Source organism: Phaseolus vulgaris, chromosome 3 (assembly GCF_051622355.1).
Source record: "Phaseolus vulgaris cultivar YP4 chromosome 3, ASM5162235v1, whole genome shotgun sequence".
Classification (NCBI taxonomy): Eukaryota; Viridiplantae; Streptophyta; class Magnoliopsida; order Fabales; family Fabaceae; genus Phaseolus; species Phaseolus vulgaris.
Window position 1 is genome coordinate 52,469,039 of NC_143500.1, and position 17,146 is coordinate 52,486,184.

Here is a 17,146-nt window from a genome sequence, read left to right on the forward strand (position 1 = left end):
TCCTAAATTGGGCAAAGTTTGACTTAGGATCATTGTGAGACACGAACGACACTCCCAGCCACTTGAAACAGAAACACCAGACCCGCCAAGCAAAAATACAGTCGAAAAACAAGTGACGATATGACTCTTCCTCCTTCCCACACAGATAACACAAAGAACTTTCTAACAACACCCTCGTCTTTCCAAATTGACCATAGTAGCAATCTTATTCTCCATATTTGAGAATTAGTTGCTTATATGCATGGTTATGTTCTTAAACTTGGATGTGGTATGTTTAATAATAATTATTATATGTAATATTTGTCTTATATTTATTATTTGTACATATTATACTTACTAGAACAAATAAATTTATTCTTTTAAGTGAAACTGATTTTTGAAAAATTATGTAGGATTGGTTTATTCTGTGTTAGACTGCTTTGCATTGGTCTATCCTATTTAAGTAATATGGATTGATTTTATTTGCTCACTCATATTATAAATAATCCGCAAGCCTACAAACCACCTCACATAAGATGTATATAACATTATTGAGCACGTGGGATGATTGAAGACATGACATTGATAAGAACGAAGACAATTTTGTAGTTTTTTATTAGGATGTTTCTTTTTGTTTCTCGTCAAATTTCTTCTTGCATCTCATCAATTTTGAAATTTAATTTCATAACATAAAAGATTTTTTTTATTTTCAGAATAATCTTTATAAAATAACTATTTCACCTTTTGTAATCTATAACAACTATTTTTTACAAATTTTGCATTTTTTATAGGAAACTGCTAGGATCATGGTCTGTCCCACGTCCCACGTTAGAACTCGTAGTTTGCATAATACATGTAATCAAATTTCATCAAAATAGTCAAACTTCATTTCTAAACTTATCCACTCACCAAATTTTTGGTAAATCATTATTCTTAAAAAAAATCCAAATCTGAGAGCAATTGTGTTTTTAATTAAATTTGTTTAGCAGATTAATCTTTTGCTCAACAAAATTACCTTATTTAGAATCACATGCTTAATTAATTTATTGTATGATCTTAGCTTATTAATGAATATATTTTATTAATGAATTTACCTTTTGTGAATACATTTTACCTTTTGTGAATACATTTTATGTGTAAATATTGTTATTCTATATGGAAACTTTGATTAAAATTACCTATGATATATTAATTAAAATCATTTTGAAATGACACATCATATTTAACTATTTAAAAAATTAATCACAAAATTTATTATAGGAAGAACTTATTGCTTCAATAATGATTTAAGTCATGTAAATTTATTATGTGATATAAATTAAGATGTCATATGTAATGAGAAGTTGATGATAAGTTTTTATATCACTTAAACATAACATTACAATTATGTACAATGAATTCACTCTATCCTTTTTTTTATCTTGTTTTCAACAATTGTTGTATATTTTTCTCAGGTGATTATTTGATAAAATATTACAGATTCAGAAAACCACTATAGCTAGCTGTAATTGTTAAGTTAAACATGTTTACATGTGTATATTTTATTTGGAGATACTTTTATTCAATAAACATTTGATTGAATTTCTATTATTAATTTAATATGTAATTGTTTTGAGATGTTTCAAGTCTCACTTGTTAAATTAGTCACTTTCATAATTTAATAAATTTTAATGAAACATAAAAAACATACTAAATAATTGTTTTTTATAGAGTTCGGCATAACCAATGATATTTTCACATGATCTTATCGAATGCTTTTTTCTTCTCTATGATGCAATAATAATAACACAATCTAACATTCCTCCATATATATAATATATGAAACATATATTTGAGAATTAAAATAATATTAATAAATTGAAAAAATAGATTAGTTAATTATAAAGTATGTAATTAGCATATTTTTGAATAAGATTATTGGGAGAAAGAAGAGACGCACGCTGTCCGCGTGGGCAACGGTGGAGCGCGGGAAGCTGAGAGTTTCTATAAAAAGGGTTCTAAAGTATCGCTCTTCCTTTCAACTCCAAATCCATTCTTCGATTTATCCACCTCTTCAACTTCCTCCATCATTCAGCTTCTGGGTTCTGCATTTTCCCTCTTTTTCCTGAATCTGCATTTCGTCGATCAGATCGGCGAGGAAAATGGACGTTCGCCGTCGATCCATCCCGGCCTCCGGTGACCGCGTCAAAACCCAGAAGCTGAACAACAACGATAACCTAACCACCACCGTCCTCCCACTCTACCTCACCAACGCCCTCTTCTTCGGTGTCTTCTTTTCCGTCGCTTACTTCCTCCTCCACCGCTGGCGCGACAAGATCCGCACCGCCACTCCCCTCCACGCTGTCACCCCCGCCGAAACAGCCGCCATCGTCTCCCTCGTCGCCTCCGCCATCTACCTCCTCGGCTTCTTCGGCGTCGCCTCCCGCGCCTCCCTCGACGAGCTATCCGACGAGGAAACTGTCCTCCGCGAAGACTCTCGCGCTCCTGGACCCTGCCCCGCCGCGCTCCACGACTCCCCAGTCTCCACGAAAAAACTTAGTCAAAACTCTCTCCCACGCTCCAAATCCGTCGACAAATCGGTGGAGTTATCGAATGCTCCCCCGCTAAAAGCCGCCGGCGAGGCAGCAGCAGTACCAGCACCAGCACCGATCTCCTTGTCTCCCGAGGATGAGGAGGTCGTGGAGGCGGTGGTGTCGGGATCGGTTCCGTCTTACGCGTTGGAGTCGCGCCTAGGCGAGTGCGGTCGTGCAGCTGCGATCCGGCGCGAGGCGGTGCAGAGGCTGACGGGTCGGTCGCTGGAGGGTTTGCCCGTGCAGGGGTTCGACTACGAGTCGATATTGGGGCAGTGCTGCGAGATGCCGATAGGGTTCGTGCAGATTCCCGTGGGAGTAGCGGGGCCGTTGTTGTTAGATGGGAAGGAATACACTGTGCCTATGGCCACCACTGAAGGGTGTTTGGTTGCCAGCACGAACAGAGGGTGCAAAGCTATTTTCGTCTCTGGTGGTGCTTCCTCTGTGCTTCTCAGGGATGGCATGACCAGAGCTCCCGTTGTGAGGTTGCCCTCTGCTCAGCGCGCTGCGCAGTTGAAGTTCTTCTTGGAGGATCCTCTCAATTATGATTCCCTTGCTGTCGTTTTCAACAAGTACTCTCTTCTTCTCTCTCTTTCTCCTTCGCTCTTTTCTTTCCCCACCTTTTTACGTTGCTATTTCCGAAACCAATGATTGCGATGTGGTTCACTTAGAATCTTAGGCCTTTATATTCTGTTGAAAGTTCTTTTTTTTCTTTTACTTTTTGATTTGTTTTGTTATATTTTGCTACCAAAGTTTCACTCTGACGTCAGGAAAAGAAAGTAAGCAAAGGAACATTCTTCTCTCTTTTTTCGCAATTTGAGGATCATATATTTTATGGGCAACCGTAGTTGGTTAATTTACGGGATTCATTTGTAGTTGCTTTGAGATAAGTTTGAATTCCACTATGGATGGTTTTGTTGATGGGTAATTTTTTTTGGCTGAATTCCAGCGGTGAATTGGTAATTTTGGCTGGAGTTTGTTACGGTTATCTTTATATTTCATTTTTTTATGTTGATCGCGGATGTCATCGCTTTTTGTCTTCTAGAATTACTGCAAGCAATATGCGGCTTTGTTATAATTATTGAGTAATATGTAATGGATATATGCGCAGGTCAAGCAGATTTGCCAGGTTGCAGACTATTCAGTGTGCTATTGCGGGCAAGAATCTGTACATGAGATTCCGATGCAGCACTGGTGATGCCATGGGGATGAACATGGTGTCTAAAGGTGTTCAAAATGTCCTTGATTTTCTTCAGACAGACTTCCCTGACATGGAAGTTATTGGAATCTCTGGTAAACATGATATTCTTTATGTGTTTTTACTGCACTTTTCGATGCCATGGTTGAAGGCAGTAGCTGAAATTGTCATATACCTGTTGCTTTGCTCCAGGAAATTTCTGTTCGGACAAGAAAGCAGCAGCAGTGAACTGGATTGAAGGACGTGGCAAGTCGGTGGTGTGTGAGGCCGTAATTAAGGAGGAGGTGGTGAATAAGGTGTTGAAGACCACTGTAGAGGCCCTAGTCGAGCTTAACATGCTAAAAAACCTTACTGGCTCAGCCGTGGCTGGTGCTCTTGGTGGGTTCAATGCCCATGCTAGCAATATTGTGTCTGCTATCTACATTGCCACTGGTCAGGATCCTGCCCAGAACGTGGAGAGTTCTCACTGCATCACCATGATGGAAGCTGTCAATGATGGGAAGGACCTTCACGTTTCTGTGACCATGCCCTCAATTGAGGTACAACGGCTTCTTTCATCTTTTACTGCTTCTCTCATCTTTTAGAGCCTCTTTGATTCTAAAGATGGAAAAACGACAATTTAATGTGGAGAAAGAAACGAATAGAAAATACAGTATACGAAATCAATTTGGTTTACACTCGCATTGTAATCCAATGAAAAGGTGCTGTCATTTTGGTCAAGTTTAGGTAGGTGGACTCAGACCACCTATTAGTTTGTCCATTTGAAGTAAGAATAGAGTTGTTTAATGGGATATTAGTCTGTATTAATAGATGCATTTGGTGGTCCCAAGCATGCGTTGCACGTTTTTGTATTGGCCTATGATTTAGGCCGGGCCAGTGCCTATTTCCGTGCCTTATTTTAACTCCTTAAAGAAGACATCATCCAAATCCAAGTTCGGTGCCTCAACATTTATGTGAGATCGGTTTTAGCTTTTTCACTGTCAATTGTTTTATGTTTGCTTTTTGTTTTAATCTCCTTAGACAGTGGAAGGAAAGCAATGTGCAGAGTGCAATACTTAACCACCATGTGTAGATAAATGAATTGAAACCCATTTTCACTGTCAATTGTTTTATGTTTGCTTTTTGTCTTAATCTCCTTAGACAGTGGAAGGAAAGCATTTATTTATTTGGGAATGAATTCAAACCCTTTTCCTTGTGGTTCTCAGGTTGGTACTGTTGGAGGGGGCACGCAACTTGCATCTCAGTCTGCATGTCTTAATTTACTTGGTGTGAAGGGTGCGAGTAAGGAATCTCCTGGTGCAAATTCTAGGCTACTGGCCACCATTGTAGCCGGTTCAGTCCTGGCTGGAGAGCTATCACTCATGTCTGCAATTGCAGCTGGACAACTTGTTAAGAGCCATATGAAATACAACAGATCTAGCAGGGATATTTCTAAGATTGTTGCGTGAGCTTCCCACATTGCAATTGACTTGTCTAAAGAGACTAATAAGCAAACCATCACATAACGACAAAAATGACAAAAAAAAATGGTATGGATGGTGTAAGGGATGAAGATAAAGTGATGGTTAGCTTCTTCCACGAGTAAATCCAGCTCCCCAAAAGCGTGTGGTTGGTTGGCATTCATTGAATATTTGCTTGGTGCGAGTCTTACGGAGATTATACAGAGGGACTTGGATTGGGGAGTGGAGGAAAACAAGAGCCACACTTCTGATATTAGACTTCTATTAAGAAATCATTTGTGTCGTGTGCTGTTATTCTGTTTAAAGTACCACTGCATTAATTAATGATGTGGTGCTTTAGTCTGTAGTATTTTCATGTGTTGGTTGGAAGATTCATCTGATTAATTTGTAATTTTAGCAAGAGCAGAGATGTCTCCAGATGGGATGTAGAGTTGTCAATAGTAATAATAATAGTCTCTGATTGTTCAAGCTTTATTGGTTTTGTTGGGTGCCATCATCTTCCTAATATTCCTAAGATTGCCCCCACTCATTTTTTTATGAATTGTTGACAAAAATTAGTTACTATATTAATTATGTACATTTTACTAATTTTATAATTTATTTTATTAATTTTTTATTTTCTATTATTAAAAAATATTTTGTAAAATGATAGTATAACTAAATCTTCAATAAATAGATTATTTGATAAAGCGTTATACCAAGTTTAAGATAAAATTAATTGTAAAAGTGTTTAACCAATGTGTGGTGTGTGGTAGAGAAGAGGAAGACATCATTCCTCTGTTTTTTAGATGCAGGGACTTTAGTGGAATTTGAAAGATGTGCAATAATTTGATAGGAATAGTGGAATTTGAAATCTGTGCAATAATTGGACAGGAATATCAAAAGGCAAAAACGTCCTTTAAACAAATTCAATTTCGCAGGACTTAACCGTTCACATAATAGAGTTTGGAAAGGTGTTTTAATGACAATAATATGAGTATGGTGGTATTACAGAAATAAAATAATTTTTTTAGAAATTGGATAACAGATTGTGTTGAGTTCTTGGTAAAGTAAGAAATTGGAGGTTTTTAACTAATAAGATATATAGAATTAAGTCGAGTTACTCTTAGTTTTAAGTCCTTATGAATCCAGTAATATGAAATTAGGTCCAAATAAGAAGAGTGCAACATTAGGATGGAGATAGCGGATCTTGATGTTGAATGGGTGTAAAGGATAATAGACTTAAGAACATTTTTTTTATAGACACAAATATTTCCTAATGGCTTCTCTATTGGTCGCACACGTACGGTGCAACCCAAACACTTAAGTGCACTATCCTCATTCACCTAAAGACAAAATGCTTAACTCAACCTAAAACAATAACAGATTCAATAATGTGTTTAGGAGTAAACTCAAGCAGCTGACAAGGCGCTTTAATAAAGGTAATTAAAATAAAAATAACTGAATAAATAACTACATGAGGGAGATACCGACATAATATCTTTATGTTATTGACTCCTTAAGGGAGATCCGTGAATGCTATGAAAGGACTACAAAACCTTGAACAAAGGGGTTCAATCTTGCGATACTACACTTATACACATACACTGTATTTAGATACTTATAGTTATATGCTTTCACTAACTTGAACATCAGAGTCTTGTCAACAGGTAAAACTCTATTCATTGTAAATTATTATTAGCATCCCAAAGCATAAAAAAAAAAAAAATCAGACCAGAGTTCACCACTAAAGTTTAATTCAGGTCAATCGACAAGAACAGTTTCAAAGGATAATACCGTGTAATCTACCGAAAAATTGGATGCAAACATTATACTATTCTACTACTTTTGGTTGCACATAAAACGTTTTTTTTATAGGAAATGTTCCAATTTTATTCATTCTATTTTTTTCCGCAAAAGTAAGTGATTATTACAAATGCAACTAACTTAAACACGAAGCTCACTCATTTTCATTTCAAAATTTAATTAGGTTATTTAAAAGAAAAATAAGAAATTAGCGGTTTTAAATTGAACTTTAAGCTTTTTTCTTAAAAATAGATTAGAAAATGAGAGTATCAAACTGCATTTTGGTTTCTTTATTAAGGTTAATTTTTAACATTATGATTAGGCCTAGGTTTTTTAACTATTGAACAAGATTTTATTTTCATCCTGCTCTGTTAGAGTAGTGTTGAGAATGAACGACTCCAAACAAGTTATGCATATAAACTTTTTTTTTTCATTTCTTATTTATATATTTTTAAAGTACATTAATATCCATAATTATTTTTATTAATATAAAACCTGTCAAATATTTGTTTAAAGACCAAAAATAAAATTCTTCAAAAATCCAGAGACTAAACATTTTTTTTGAATGGATGGAAATAAGAAGCAAAGAAAGATAATTTTTTTAATTAATGAAAATAAAATAAAATGTATTCATCTTTCTCTTGTACAAATAAATGATAAAAAAAATTGGTATTTCAATCCCATTTTTCCTTACTGGGTAAAATTTGTCTTCTAATTCCATGGCAATTTAAGGGAAAAGTGGGAAAAGAATAACGCCTTATTTATTTTCTGAAGAAATAAATGATAGAAATTTGGTATTCCAATCCATTCCTTCCTTCCTTATTATCTAGTACGCATTTCTTGGTAAAAACAGAAGGTAAAGCTTTTATTATATTTGTGATGAAATCGCAGCTTGTCTCTGCAATCAATTGTTAATGTAAACTTAAAGTGGAGAAAGAAACCTTCACCTTCTGAACTACACAACACAACACAACGTCAAACACTCCTACCATCCTGCAAACCAATCTCTTCCAAGTAATGTTCTGCATCCAAGGCTGCCATACACCCTGCACCAATATTATCATTTTCATTATCCTTTCGCAGAGTATAGCTTTTGCTGCATTCTATCTCATTCTAATTCTGTTATGAGCATTTTATAATTCACACTTTTTTACGTGTTATCACCAACAAACACACTCAAAATCACTTCTATGACAGGATCTACATTACTTCTAGTTCAAAAAATTCAAATATAAAGGTAAAATAATTATAGCTGATTCCAAATTCTTACAGAATAGATCAATGACTAATCCAAAAATTGAGTTCATAACCAAATGTAAGTTAACGACTACTCAAATTTAAGCTTCAGTCCCTTTTGTCCAAATAATAAGCGTACTCTTTCTGTAATTTATTTTTAAACTCTGTATTCTGTCTTATATCAAGTACTATACCCAAATCAGAAATGGAAAATAAAACGCAGGAATTCATTTACAGTTGCCATGACTTCTAAGTTCTAGTAGAACATTGTTGATAGACATACTACTATTATCATATAGTCTACATAACTGAAGTGAAGATCAGCAAACTAAAGACTATATCGTACACCTAAACTCTCAGGCCTCTCTATTGAATCTCTCTAATAAGTAACAAAAGGTGGGAAACCGTGGATTACTAGAAGATGGGGACACTGAATAATCAAAAAGTATGTTGACAGTTATTCAAAATGTGGTGATTCTACGGGTTAGTTATCTCCTATTAAAAGGAAATGTAACTTATCCAAAGTAAGGCCTATTATATTAATCATTAACAGAGAGATTCAATAAAACTATTCGAAATCTTAGTCAAAGATAAGAAAACATTTGCTTGTAGTAGTTGAAATAGCTGGAGAAAAATTACAAACTTTAAGGATTAGATAATATTAGTTAAAATTTAGAGGATAGTAAATAACTAATTATGACTTATAAAATCCATCTCTCACTATGAGACAGTGCCTCAATTATGATTGTTCTAGCTTGAGGTCACATAAGCTTTGAACCAAAACACTCATTTCTAAATAAAATTAGAAAATGTTGAAAACATGAGTTCCAAGACAAAGTTTCAAAACCAAGCACTATATAAACCAAATAATAACATAACCTGTCCATACTCTAATTTGCTTCAAAATGATGTTTAATGGAACAGATAGAAAACATGGCCATCAGATTCAAAAAACCAGTTTCAAAACTAGGAAACTAACATCACATGAATCCATAACTATCATAAAACAAAGCAATCTAATTTATTTGAAAATAAACAAGAATTACCAGTTCCAGCTGCGGTAATAGCTTGCCTATACTTCTTATCCTGCACATCACCAGCAGCAAAAACTCCATCAACACTAGTCTTTGTGGTGCCAGGTTTGGTCACAATGTACCCATCAGAGTCTAATTCAAGTTGACCATCCAAGAACTTCGTGGCAGGCTCATGCCCAATTGCAAAGAACAAACCAGAAACCTTCAAATCAGACACAACCCCAGTCACCACATTCTTCACCTTCAACCCACCAAGAACCCCACCCTTCTTATCCCCATAAGCCCCAACCACTGTTGAATTCCACAACACTTCAATTTTGGGATTATTCATCAGTTTCCCCTGCATAATCTTAGAAGCCTTAAACTTGTCCCTTCTATGAATTACATACACCTTGGAACCAAACTTGGAGAGGAAGCCAGCTTCCTCCATAGCAGAATCTCCGCCGCCGATCACCGCCAGAGGCCTGCCACGGAATATCGGCGCGGCACCGTCACACACGGCGCACGCCGATATCCCGCGGTTCCAGAAACCGTCGGGACCGTCACCCGCGCCGACGAAATTCAGCCGCTTAGCAACAGCGCCGGTGGCGACGATGACGGATTCAGCTTCCACGGTGGTGGAGTCGGTGAAAACCCTAAGCGGCCGTTCGGAGAAGTCCACTGTCGTCACTGTCTCCGTAATGATCTCAGTGCCGAAGCGCTGCGACTGCTCGCGACAGCGGTCCATGAGCTCGGCGCCGAGGATGCCAGCCGGAAATCCCGGAAAGTTCTCAACGTCGGTGGTGGTGGTGAGCTGGCCGCCGGGAGCGACGCCATTCGCCATCCATCCTTCGAAGAGGACCGGCTTCAGCTCCGCTCGCGCCGCGTAAATGGCGGCCGTGTGCGCCGCCGGGCCGCTTCCGATGATGCAGAGCTTCGTTTTCAGTACTTTCTGGGGGACGATTTCGACATCGGAAGAAGAATTATCGTCGGCATCGAAAGAAGAGGTGGAAGAGGCGGTGGATGAAGGAGAAGAAGAAGAAGAAGAAGCGGAAGAAGAGACGGAGGAATTGGAGGCCGCGATTGTGGCGGCGGCAGCGGCGGTGGAAGCGAGCCCGAAGCCTACGAGGTTGCGGGCTTTGGTGAAGAAGGAGTTTGAGAAAGTTCTCATTTGATTTTCGCGCGTCTCTGTGTTTTTTGTTTTCCTCACTGTAGAGACCTCATTCTCTGATTCTCTACAAAAATACCTTTCCAAATTTGAAATAATGGTTAGAGCTGGGAAAGGATAACAATTTATACCATTGCTTCAGAAAAGCTGTGACCATTACGGAGAGAATGTGTGTTGATTTGGTTGTGCTTTGTTTGGCATTTTGCATCTGCGAAGCCTTTTTTGTTCTTTGCTTTGTTTTCTTTCTATAGGGGTATTCCCAAATCTCCATCATCCTCAAAAACACCTTTCTACTTTGTTCTTTCCAACCAGCGGCAAGTAACTGCACAAAGGATCATGTAGCACTATAATCTCTAAGATAGTATTTAATACTTTATTATTATAAATTATATAAATTGATAATAAATATTTATGTATATTATATTTTAATTTGTGTTTGAATCGTGGTAAAATAAAAATCCAATCCAATAAATTCTTTTAAATTATTTTATTGATAAGTGTTCTACAAATATAATATGAATATCAATGTACGATATGATACGGATACAAATATAAAAGATGTGTCGGAACATCATATCTTATAAGTGACAGTTTCTTTCTATACCCCTATATTTTTCTTCCTTCACCTCTACAATGTTGTGCAAAAACAAAACTATCCCCACAAGGTTTACATTTTTACCAGAAACGTCAATTCATAATTCAAAGTATGCATTTCGGATTTAGAAATCCATAATTGAAAAAATCAATTCGTACTAGAAATTAGACTTTTGAATTCAGTAATCCAAAAATCAACAATTTATGTAAACTTTGTTTCTGGAACACCCTCTCATCCAAAAAGCAACATTATTCACTTCCAGATTGATGAATCAGTAACACACCCCAGATCTCGATTTCAAATAAAAGGTGAAGGTCAATTGCTGAATTTACAAAATTGTGGGGGTGTAGGAAGAAAAATATAGGGGTGCAGGAAGAAACATCCCTTATAAGTTCACTAAGTTGGGTCCAAAAAAAGCACTGGTTCTACGATTTTCAGCCTACAGAAGCTGAATTGGGCTAGAAAACATTTTGTTCTTAGTTACTATATGCACCACCTAGATTACTGATTGTGTCTCTTACAAATTCTATTTGCACCGTAGCTCATCCACGAAGCATGAATGCATGCAATAAGCACAGCTAAATTTTATTTCATGAAATAGTTATTATTCAGGTTTTAGTTGAAAGAAAAAACAATTATTTTATATAAAACACAACAAAGGTTTAAAATTCTCATAAGGTGAAAATAAGGTTGCTAAATGTAGTAAAGATAGCATCTTATAAAAAATTAGTACAAAAATTCGAACAATTGATTAATAGAAAACATCGTCAATAAAGGAAGAAATGAATTGGACACAACTTTAAATTTTAGCTAGCTCCAGTCTCGATGAGATAAAATTTAGGAACCATTCCAATGAATAAAAATAAAATCATTAAGAAAAAGTATTACAAGAGGACATACATGTTTTTTTAGTGCTTGAATTGGTGGTTTGGAAGATGGTGTACTCGTTAAAATTGAAATGTTGTAATTTCTATTAATGAAATTTGTGATTTTAGGTTGATATTCCTCAAACACTAGAAGTGAAATTCAAGTGGTAATTTGTTATTGTTTGTATTCTTTAGTGATATTTAAGTTAGGGTTTGAGAGACTTGATTAACGAAAATATAGTGATAATTCTCTTTCTTTGACATTCACACCACAAAATGTTGAGTTGTGACAATAGTGAATGAGATTTTAGAATATAAGTTTATGCAATTATGTATTTATGCTCAAACAACATGATGATTGCTTCGACATTAGTGAGATAATGTGCTTGATATTTTTGGAATTTATTGGAGGTTATAGTAAGTGACACACTCAATTGTAAAGATGATGCTCTAACGATGAACATTTAAGTGTTAACTGAGCATTTTAGTGGATTGAGATAAAATCAACTTTTTCTCCTTTATAGTTGTTATCAAACAAGCATAAGATCGTGCAAATAGGATAAATTTGGACAAATGATGTGTCTCTAGTGATGAAGTATTGTTGTGATGATTTATACAAGTTTGTGTGTATAAAAGATACATAAATATGTATATATAAATGTATGATATACTTAGTATTATAATGTATATATTCATTTGATGACTATTTATGAATGTGTTATAACCCTTTAATTAATAGGTGTTGAGACCCTCTATACATGTTACAATTTTCTATGGATATGATGTGATTTTTTTATTTTTTTTTTATGAATGAGTGATGATGAGTTATAGAAACGGTAGAGTGATCCAACACTTCATAATATTAATTACTAATAAAAAATATTTTATATTTCATTTTATTTAATTATTTATATTAAAAAATTAAGTGATGACAAACTTAAGGAGGTTTGATGATGAATTTTTTTATTAATAAGTGAACTATTAATCTTTATCATCCAATATATTTAACAGAAATCTTATAAAAGACATTCAGTAACATATTATTTTGAATAGTTAAATTGTAATTGAAGATTCATACATTAGATGCAAATAATTGATATGTAATTAATTATAATATAATTTAGTATAAAAATGTTATTTGAATGATATATGTATCGGTCGGACCCGGATGAATGAAGACATGAATTAATAATATAAAGTAATAAATACGTGACAAGAAAGCAGTTACAACTAAAGTTGAATGAGTCAAAGACTCACTGCAAAAGACACTCTTGTGATATCAGGAAGTCACTACGCACGACCTGGTGACCACTACACATGTCAACTGATTATCTGGCCCACACGGGAAGAGGCCCAAGTCAACCTATAAATAAGACTTCTGAAGGGAGAAAATGTATGTTTTTGATATCCTAAGAGAACAGACCAATCATTAGCACTGACTTGAGCATTGGAGTGCAATCGCAGGTATCCCACCGACCGGCAGAGCCCACACGTAGGAGAAGAAGAACTTTGAAGAATTCAGAGACTACAAGCACGATAACGAATTGCGTATCAACATTACTTAGCTCCGACATTTACACAAGTACAATACATGAAAATGGCATGTATTATATATATATATATATATATATATATATAATATCTTAAAATAATTAATTCAGATAACATATGTAGAACTTGTATAATTAATTGCTTACACATTCCAAAGAAAACATAAGGAGATGTGAACAGATGTCAAAATGAGGAGCTAAGATGAGACTTTATTAATTTTTGTCCATGGTATCTAACTACACATGTTGGAAAACATTGTTTGGAAGTTGACACATGATGTTGGTCCTATATAAATGGGTGAGGCCTCACACATGTTCCCTTCTCCAAAACCACTTGGCCACCCCTGGAACCCATTTCCATCCTCCTGTTCTAACCCACGCCTAAGTTTATAAATTTTATTTTCTTAACAAAATTTAATTTTAATTTTAATTCTAAATCAAAACACTTTTAAAAAGTAAATAAGATCACATCTATTATGTTTGTAAAATCTACCTTTAATTCCAAACTCTAAGTATTTTTACTGAAATTAATCGCATTGGGATCTGAAATAAATTAATAATATTAAAAACTCCTCAATCAAGGTTAATATTCAAGTTTAGGTACGTGTTGTAGGAATTTGATAATTTTCTAAACCATGTTAAATTTTACAAAGAATAACTAATTTTTCCAAAGATTGAATGAATAAAATTTCACTTCGTATATTTATATTTGTAATATATTCAAAGGTGTTTGACATAATTACACAATTTTGTTTTTTTATACGGGTCAGTAGGCTAGTTTATTTATTAAACGTTAACTCACACAAATTACAAATTATGCTGAAGAAACATAAGTAGATCGACGAATTGAATTATTAAGTCAATTACACACTTTTTCTAACGTAATACAAATCGACTTACATGTTTCATTCCGCATTATCATTCTTAAAAAGAATGTTTCTTTTATTAAAACGGGGAGTGAGATTAGTGTGTAGTAGATGTCTCATGAATTAAAAAGTGCTGAATTTAATATAGTTAGAAACGAACATCATGCATAATGAATAATAACAACGAACCAAATTATAAATTCAAAGATATGATTGTTCCCCTCTCTAATGTCAACAACACTTTCCCTTTAATTACTTTATGCTTAATTAGTCAAAAAAATTAATGTCGTGTTAGGTAGTAATCAAAACTTAGGAATCTTCCCTGCAATTCGCCACCACAAACAAGAAAACTCAACACGCTTGCATTCAACAAGATTTCCAAACTAAACCAACACTTCTTTCTTACACATTAAATTTTCTGACATTTCTCAAACATTTGTACAGAGAATGATCCATCACCGATGCAAAACTAGAGATGAAATATTCACAATATTTTCATGCAATCCTAGAGATGCAAAAACCAACAAAAAAATCTTAATAAACAGCAACAAATAAGGGAGCAAAGCTGATAGCTCTGCATATATATATTCTGTCTACCAAAAAAGCAGTGATGAGTTTCTAGTTTCTATCTTGAACATGGCTAATAGGGTCTTGGCTTTGGTCCATGGATGAAGTTGATGTTCGTTTGATGAACTCCAAGCAATCTGCAATGGCTTCTGCATAGAAAGAATTGGACCTACCACAAGATCCCATCTTACAATCCTCCCTTACCAAATTGTTGGTGTTGTTTCTTTTGAAGCCACCTTTTCTGCAAAACACTTTCTTGAGCACTTGAATGGCCTCCCCATATGAAAGTTTGCAACTTTGAAAGACCCTAAGAAAGAAGTTGAACCTCTTGCGTAGCCTGAGAACATAAAGCTTTCTGGGGTTCAATCTAAATCCTCTGCACCTTGATGCGTTGCCACTGCAGACTCTGCTGTAGCTCATGTGAGCCATGCTTTTATTGTTGGAAAGCAAGCAGAGTTTTGTGCAGGAGATATATACAAGTGTATAAGGTTGAAGGATGACTTTATGAAAATGGTGAGGTAATGATGATGGTGTGGTGTGAAGACAAGAAGCAAATAAGATACCTAGGAATTTGAGGCTTTGGACTGTTTTGGAACTTTGGAGGGTCTTGTGTGTGCTGCTGCAAAGACAAAGTTTTTTTGGGTTGTGAGTGAATAATGGCTGGCATATATGACCGTGACTAAACTATACATAATTTGTTTTTATTAGATATAGATGGGACGATAAACATCAAGGTCTGAAAATTTGTTTACAATTTTGCACCAAATTTACAGAAATAGACATTATTACAGTTAAATGAATAGTGGTGCATCAAATTGAGTTTGAGCACACGTAATCGCAATAAAAAAGGAGGTTCTGATAAGTATAAAAGAGAGAAAGACAAAAGAAAAACTAAGTATATTAACAGACATTTAAAAAATTATAAAAATAGTATGTAGAAGCGCGGAATTTCACTTTTTAGTCATCTTTAAACACAATTTTAATTACATCGGCTGGTTATTAATTCATATTTTATTAACCTTAAATGTTAGTTATTAATTCTGATTTTATTATTCTTAAATTATTTACCGTTATTATTGCATTAATGAATAATAATTTATTGAATAAAATAAAAATATTTATAATTAGATTATATTTCTTTTTTATTTAAAATGTTGATGACAATATGTGAAACAATAAAATATTTTTAATTTATCATCAAATTATATTCAATAATAGCAACTTTGAAGAGTAAAATTGTCTGCCCAAATACAAGTTACCCATTTTTTCATAATTCTTTTAAATATTCACATTCCAATAAATTTGATGTAAAATTAACTAATCTCTTAAAAGTTGCTGAAGGTGTTCAATGATTGATTGGTGTGGTAGGACCAAAGGGGACAAGGGGAGCATGAAATGAGAAAATGTCACCAATTCTTTTTGAAAGTAGGTGACTAAAGAATAGTGAAAATTCAAAACTAAGTTCCTATAAACTTATATTTTTAATTGTGAGCATTGTAGCTTTGTATGTGTAGCAAAGTTTGACTTGTTTGTTGGCTTTTATGATGATAGGGTGGCTACTTCCTAGCTTTTTCTAACTAGGGATTCGTGACCTTCAAACCCTTTCTCTCTATTCAAAGGAAAACTTACTTGGTTTCCACAATCACACTAACTAACTCTCACTACATGTTTCATATCTTCAATCACTACATTTTCCTCACAAAACATGCACTAATGATTCTCAAGGTGTCCCACAATTTTCATTGAAAATTGTTCTCTTCAATTATCTCCCAACCAAGCTCTAACTTTAGGTTTAATAATACTACCACAACAAGACATTGTGAAGTGGAATTGTCTCCTCTAATCATATGTATATGTTGTACACTTAGATAACATGTTACATTTCAAACTAAAAGTTGATTTTCTTAGAAAAATTTGTGGCATTACAACATATTATATAACATGCTATTTTCAATTTGGTCTTTAAATTTATTTTTGTGGGTTTTTTTTTATCCTTGAAAGTGTTTTAAATTAAATATTGTATGACACATAAATTATTAATAAATATATAACTTATTTCTATAAATTTAGAAATGAATTTTTCTTATTCATCTCATAATTCAAAAACATATAAAAAAATTCAAATGATTAGAGGTTGAATTATAATTATTTTATCAATTAAAGTTCATAAGTGTCTATCATTTTCTATGAAATATTACTGAATAATGACATTTATCATTTATTTTCTTCTAAACTCTTAAGTCTCATCCACTTTTTAATTTTTCACTTTTTTTTGTTTTTTTATTCAATTATA

General features: G+C 34.4%; 2 protein-coding genes across 2 annotated transcripts; one reads left to right on the forward strand and one right to left on the reverse strand.

Annotated features, from left to right (window-relative positions):
* Positions 1-1,815: 1,815 nt before the first annotated feature.
* LOC137808545 (3-hydroxy-3-methylglutaryl coenzyme A reductase 2-B) lies at positions 1,816-5,681 on the forward strand. The gene is made up of 4 exons (XM_068609710.2): positions 1,816-3,121; positions 3,661-3,842; positions 3,940-4,286; positions 4,953-5,681. Exons 1-4 carry the CDS (start codon positions 2,121-2,123, stop codon positions 5,193-5,195), a joined length of 1,773 nt encoding a protein of 590 aa, XP_068465811.2. The 5' UTR covers positions 1,816-2,120; the 3' UTR covers positions 5,196-5,681.
* Positions 5,682-7,828: 2,147 nt separating this feature from the next.
* Positions 7,829-10,747, reverse strand: LOC137808546 (thioredoxin reductase NTRB). Its single transcript, XM_068609711.2, has 2 exons — positions 9,275-10,747; positions 7,829-8,038 (listed from the first exon to the last, which is right to left on the reverse strand). Exons 1-2 carry the CDS (start codon positions 10,410-10,412, stop codon positions 7,968-7,970), a joined length of 1,209 nt encoding a protein of 402 aa, XP_068465812.2. The 5' UTR covers positions 10,413-10,747; the 3' UTR covers positions 7,829-7,967.
* Between the last annotated feature and the right edge of the window lie 6,399 nt (positions 10,748-17,146).

What these genes read in the sequence shown, in the direction of transcription:
- LOC137808546 (XM_068609711.2), bottom strand. Translation starts at nt 10,412, where the DNA reads ATGAGAACTTTCTCAAACTCCTTCTTCACCAAAGCCCGCAACCTCGTA. An exon ending in TATTACCGCAGCTGGAACTG is followed by an intron (nt 8,039 to 9,274) that starts GTAATTCTTGTT and finishes ATATTGGTGCAG; the next exon opens with GGTGTATGGCAGCCTTGGAT.
- LOC137808545 (XM_068609710.2), top strand. Translation starts at nt 2,121, where the DNA reads ATGGACGTTCGCCGTCGATCCATCCCGGCCTCCGGTGACCGCGTCAAA. An exon ending in CTTGCTGTCGTTTTCAACAA is followed by an intron (nt 3,122 to 3,660) that starts GTACTCTCTTCT and finishes ATATATGCGCAG; the next exon opens with GTCAAGCAGATTTGCCAGGT. An exon ending in TGACCATGCCCTCAATTGAG is followed by an intron (nt 4,287 to 4,952) that starts GTACAACGGCTT and finishes TGTGGTTCTCAG; the next exon opens with GTTGGTACTGTTGGAGGGGG.